This window comes from Sphaeroforma arctica (genome assembly GCF_001186125.1).
Source record: "Sphaeroforma arctica JP610 unplaced genomic scaffold supercont1.638, whole genome shotgun sequence".
Classification (NCBI taxonomy): domain Eukaryota; class Ichthyosporea; order Ichthyophonida; genus Sphaeroforma; species Sphaeroforma arctica.
The window spans coordinates 47,281-53,724 of record NW_014039920.1 but is presented as its reverse complement, the minus strand read 5'-3'; the positions used below and the strand labels follow the sequence as shown (position 1 = coordinate 53,724).

Below are 6,444 nucleotides of genomic sequence, written 5' to 3'. Positions count from 1 at the left end.
TATATATATAAATATATATATATATATGGGTGTGTGTATGTGTGTGTGTACATATATATAATCGTATGTATGTATGTGTCTGTGTCGTGTCTGTGTCTAAATGTGACTGTGTCTGTGTGTGCCTGTGTGTATCTATATATATGTGTTTCTATTTAAAATGTAAGTATGTATGTATTTATTTATAGATATGTATGTGAGTATGTGTGCATATATATGCATATGTATGTATGTATGTATGTATGTATATATATATATGTCTGCCTGTGTCTCTGTCTGTGACTGTGCAAATAAGTATATAAATATACATATATATATATATATATGTGTGTGTGTGTGTGTCTGTGTTTGTGTCTGTGTATGTGCCTGTGTCTGTGTCTGTGTGTCTGTTTATATATATATATATATATATTGCAAAGTATGTGTGGTTCACGTGTAGTAGTGAGCCATTTTGATGACTCATGTGCATTACTGAGTCATGCTTGATGGCTCGGGTGTAGGAGGGGTTAGTTTTAGGGTGAAGGGACGGTGTTGTGCGTCTTATGGTGTTGGTTTTATGTAAACAGCTGATTCGCTACGTGTGGGGCCAATAGCACAAGACGCAAACTGTAAGGTAGCGAGAAGTGTAAAGTAGTGTAAGATATATAGGTGACGAGTGACGGACTACAGAGGAGACGGGGCACTCGGAGGGATGTTGTGTCAGCGAAAGGCAATATCTAGTCAAGACTATATAGGACAAGGTTATGGGTTGATCAGTCCTCAATACCTTGTAAGCGATTACACTACTTTGGTGATATAAAGTATAAGGCTATTCACTCTAAAACCGTTGGTGAACTAAATAGGTTACTCGCAATATATATATATATATATATATAGTATATATACTATTTATAAATAGTATATATATATGTGTGTATAAAATATATATAGTATATATATATGTATGTATAGTATATATATAATATATATATACATATATATATATATATATATATATATATATATAATATCAGTGTGTGTCTATCTATGGATGCATGTATGTACGTATGGGCATATGTATGTGTGTGTGTACGTATGTTTATGTAGATATGTATGTATATGTATATATGTTTAAATGCACATGTAAATGAATATTTTTATAAAGATATGTATGTTTGTGTATATATGTGTAAATGCACATGTAAATGAATATATTTATAAAGATATGTATGTTTGTGTGTGTGTAGATGTAGATATGTATTCTAATTGTCTGTGTCTGTGCCTGTGTCTGTGCCTGTGTCTGTGCCTGTACAAATTTATGAATATATAAGTATATATAGATATATATGTGTGTGTGTGTGTGTATGTGTATATATATATATATATATATATATATATATTTATAGTGTATTCGTACGTGTATGTGTCTTCCTGTTTGTTATCTTCTAACCCTATTGATACATTCGTCTTGTGTTCAGCATAAAAAAAGGCATTTTTGGCCAATCCATATATATCCTTCTCGTCCTTTTTCAGATCAACATGGATATGGAGGATGTTGTGTTCAAGATCAAAGACAGTGATTTGATTGGCGTAGACACCTTGGGCTATGTTGTTATTGATGCCGCAGATTTGCTGAAGGGCGATAAGATCAAGGGATGGTTTCCACTGGCGGAGAGTAAAAAGAAACAAGGTATGTTTACATCCGTTTCTATAGATCTATATAGATTCATATTCATATACTTATTGTAATTTTGGAGTAGAAAAGTGCGTCTATACCTGTGTGTACAGATCTGTGTGTACAGATCTGTGTAGATTCATGGGTATCCAAATATTGTAAGTAAGAGAGCAGGAAGGTGTTTCTATATCTGTGGGTATAGATCTATATAGATTCGTAGGCATGCCTATATTGTAAATTAGAAAGGAGGAAAGTGTCATCTATATAGATTCATATGTGTACATAAGCAATAAGTTAGAGAGAAGGAAGGTTTGTCTAAACCTGTGTGTATAGATCTTTATCGATTCATATGCACGAACATATTGTAAATTAGAGAGGAGGAAGGTGAGGCCATACCCGTGTATACAGATCTGTGGAGATTTGTATGCATGCACTTTTTGTAAGTTAGTGAGAAAGAAGGTGAGCCTAAATCTGTGTGATTAGATCTAAGCAGATTAGTATGTATTTACACACTGTTGTACGTGTATATATATGTATACATTCATATCTGCACTGACGAGGCTACTCCCAAACTCATACACACCTACGACTCGACATGTGTACTCACAACCATACCAAGCCGATACCATTATAAGATTTATTGATCTTGATACGTCAAGTATACATAAATATGTCTGCGTATATAGAATACATGAGGCTATGCACACCCAATCAAATCTGTCTTTGTCCATCTCAATGCGGATTATGGTAGATTGCTATGATGGCAAGGTGATACCAGACACGCATGCTTGCGCGAGAGCAGTAAGTGCTGCCCCTACACATACACATGCACATACGCATACTCATACGCATACACTTACACATACACATACCTACACACACTTGTAAGCTTTCATGTATTCATGTATTCATGTGTCCATGTACTCGTGTATCCATGTACTTGTATCTACGCATACATAGCTTACAATCAGCTTTCTTTTTCGTCTCACCGTACCCGTACCCAGCCGATGCTGATAAAAGCCGTGGGGAGATACACTTGTCCATCCACTATACGGACTCTGAGGACGACATCGAGGTACCTGATACGTACTTCCCTATGCGCGAGAATGGCAAGTGCTATCTGTACCAAGACGCGCATCATGAGGAGGGGGAGTTGCCGGTGATCACGCGCTCAGATGGTAAAACATACGCACACGGCAAGTGCTGGATGGAACTGTACGACCACCTGATGGCGGCGGAGAGCTTCATCTACATCACTGGTACGCGTGCATGCACATATATAGTATACTTTACAAGCAGACATATATTACGGGTAGGTGTGCGGGCCCCTATGTAGTGTACCTGGGCAAGCAATCATATAGAGCTATATTCAGGTCACTGGTAGGTGTGCATGTCATTATGTAATGTACCTGTACGTTGAATTATTTGGGGCTATATTTAGATCACTGGTAGGTGTGCATGCCGATATGTAGTGTACCTGTGCAAGCAATATTGTAGGACTATATTCAGGTCACTGGTAGGTGTGCATGTCAATATGTATTGTACCTGTGCAAGCAGTATTATAGAGCTATATTTAGGTCACTGGTAGGTGTACTTGTCAATATGAAGTGTACCTTTATATACAATCATATAGAGCAATATTCAAATCACTGGTAGTGTGCATGTCTATATGTATTCTGCCTGTAAAAACAATCATATGGAGCTATATTGGTTCACTGGTAGGTTTAAGCAATCATGTAGAGCTATTTAGGTCTCTGATACATGTACATTCTCAAGTGTTCGGTCCGTTACAATCGTTCATGTACACGTGCACATGTACTTACAATCCTGCAAGTAATCATCTCACATGCATGTATACACTGTATATTGATAGGATGCTCTTCTAAGGTCGGAGAAGTGCTCTATACAGACATACCTGTAATCCATATATATCTTGATGCATCCCCACATGTGTGCTCTCACACAACCACACGATCGATTACTCCACATTCAAGTATACACTGTATAGTGACAGGACGGCCTGTGTGGACCGGAAGTGGTCCAGAGGCACTCCGTACACACTTAAAACCACTATATCTTGTCCTCTTTCAAGCAATCGTGTGCACGTGCACAGATACAATCATGCGATCGATTGTCTCACTTTCAATTACACACTATATACCGACAGGGTGGTCTGTGTGGACTGAAGTAGTGTTGGTCAGGGGTGAGGGTGTGGCCCCTATCACTTTGGGTGAGATCATTAAGAAAAAGGCGGGCGAAGGCGTCAAGGTGTGCATGCTGGTGTGGAATGAGAAGACGACCAAAAAAGGCGGCAAGGTGGAATTGGAGGGAATGATGGGCACTCATGACGAGGAGACCAATATATACTTCGCCGATATGGGTGAGTCAGGCTGACTGTGTGTGTGTGAGTGTTCGGAGTGAGCGAAAACAAACAAAAAACAAAACAGAGAGGAAGTTCGAGTCAGTGTGCGTGTGTGAGTTCCCTGAGGGGGGAAATACTAACAAACTGGAAGTCCGTGCTGGAGTTCAGTGGCTCTGGGGTGTTTGCTTGTAAATGTTGTTCTGGTGCCTACCCACTTACGGGATTGGACGAAAGTAGTTGATAATCTGTACCAGTCTGTATACATAACACTCTTAACTGGGGATCATCGATTGACGACATCCGTTGCTTTATCGAGCGCCAATATTGTCAACTTGCCGTCTTCTCTTGTTGTTCAAATAGACAGTTATATCCCTTTCTTAAATTAACAGACAGTTATATCCCCCTCTTAAATAAACAGACAGTTATATCCCCCTCTTAAATTATCAGACAGTTATATCCCCCTCTTAAATTAATAGACAGCTATACCCCCCTCTTAAATCAACAGACAGTTATATCCCTCTCTCAAATTAACAGACAGTTATATTCTCCTTTTAAATAAACAGACAGTTATATTCCTCTCTGAAATTAACGGACAGTTATATCCCTCTCTTAAATTAACAGACAGTTATATCCCCCTCTTAAATGAACCGACAGTTAAATCCCCCTCTTAAATTAACCATACCGAGTGTATCAAGTGTAGATACATCACTGCATCCACAAATCACTTGCCCCCAGCCTATCTACTATCCACACACAGAACGTGATTAGTATACTCGTATCTCTCTATAACTAGCACGGTATTCTCACCCAGTCCCGGTTCTGCGTTCAACGCAGTGTACTTGATGTATATACATTTTCATTCGCCCCGAACTCCTTAATTCTCCTCGAGAGAACTGGAAACGCAAGCATATATCACGATGCAAGTCGCAGGGCCATCGTGCCTATATCTGCATAGTTTTATGTGTATAACCAAGTGTATATACATTTTTATGTGTTAAAGTTTTGTTACTATATGCTTCAACTATCCCCTACAGAGAATGTTAAGTGCAAGCTGGCCTCCCGGTACCACTCGCACGGTAAGTTCACGCAGTTCTGCTTCACGCACCACCAGAAGTCTGTGATCATGGACGCTCCCAGCCACTTGCCTGGTAGACGCCGTACCATTTCTTACATGGGTGGACTCGATCTATGTGATGGCAGGTAACTTCACCTTTTATTCGCACACGGACCACGGTACATGTCTGTGTTGCAGGGTGCTACATACATATTTCAGTGTGGTTTCATACAAGTGTTTTTGGTGCGTTTGGTGTGTTGTCATACATATGTATTGATTACTGTCTATTTTAATTGTCTATGTGCTGATGTATGTGAATACACACATGCGCCATTTTGGTGACATCTATGGAAATAATGTATATAGAGCAAAACATGTCCGTAGATGACTAATCACGTTTGTCGTTCGTAGTTTGCAGTATGCTGTATGTTTATTTGGTCAGTTTGTCCACCCAATGGCAGTTATGGTTTTCAAATCCCTGATATTCACCGCGTTTTTGCGTAGGCCTTACCTGTGTTTCCTGTGTTTACCTTGATACCAGTGCATATTATGTATGTATGTATTTTATGTATTTATGTATGTATGTATATATGTATGTATGTATGCATTTATATATTCATATAATATATATATATATATATATGTGTGTGTGTGTGCGATGTATGTATGTATGTATGTATGTATGTATATATGTATATATATCCAAATAACTATAATCAATCATATGCATAACTTCACACGTGCCTTTTATTCTGACCAATACGATGGTGAGCATGGACCGCATACCCATTCTATTTACCAACTATGCATTACATAGACTGATTCGTTTCTCTTATGCTTACCTGTGTCCTGCCAGGTACGATACGCCCACCCATCCCATCTACCACACATTGCAGGGTGTGCACAAGGGTGACTTTCACAATGTATGGCCGCTCATTACAGCTGAACACGGCCCAAGAGAGCCCTGGCATGACATCCACAGTAGAGGTGCGTTCGCGTATGTGGGAGTTATGTTTTGTGTCTTGGATGACGAGTGCTGTGCGTAGGTGTATATGCCTGTTTACCAATACGTGTGTATTTATAGCTGTGTGCACAAGATTGATGTTAAGCCGTTCTGATACTTATCACAGCAAAACATTCGCTCAAGGCCTGATACCAACATCCACTGCTGAGGTGCATGTGGGTGTACGCGGGTATGTCTGTTAGTGTGGTTCACTTCGTTGGTCTGTGGCTGGGCTGCACCACGCATACTGCCAATGAGTTGTTCTGAAGTTACTAAATGTGTGACTGGTGATCTCATTGTCTTTGTATGAGTATTTCTCAGTTGTTTGCGTATGTGTCCAGTGGTTAATTTTATTATTTTCAGGTGTGGCTGTG

At 39.3% G+C, this 6,444-nt stretch overlaps 2 protein-coding genes across 2 annotated transcripts in view; both read left to right on the top strand.

Annotated features, from left to right (window-relative positions):
• Positions 1-2,655: 2,655 nt before the first annotated feature.
• Positions 2,656-5,217, top strand: SARC_07776 (hypothetical protein; the record flags this gene model as incomplete). Its single annotated transcript, XM_014298280.1, has 3 exons — positions 2,656-2,910; positions 3,819-4,031; positions 5,048-5,217. Coding segments are annotated over 3 exons (638 nt in total), but the record flags the coding sequence as incomplete, so codon positions are not given.
• A 771-nt stretch (positions 5,218-5,988) lies between these two features.
• The window catches only part of SARC_07775 (hypothetical protein), a gene marked incomplete at its 5' end in the record, with an annotated part of 3,726 nt that continues 3,270 nt past the window's right edge, over positions 5,989-6,444 (top strand). The window contains one exon of the mRNA XM_014298279.1: positions 5,989-6,054. Within this exon, the coding sequence (XP_014153754.1) occupies positions 5,989-6,054 (66 nt within the window). The remainder of the gene's footprint in view (positions 6,055-6,444) is intronic.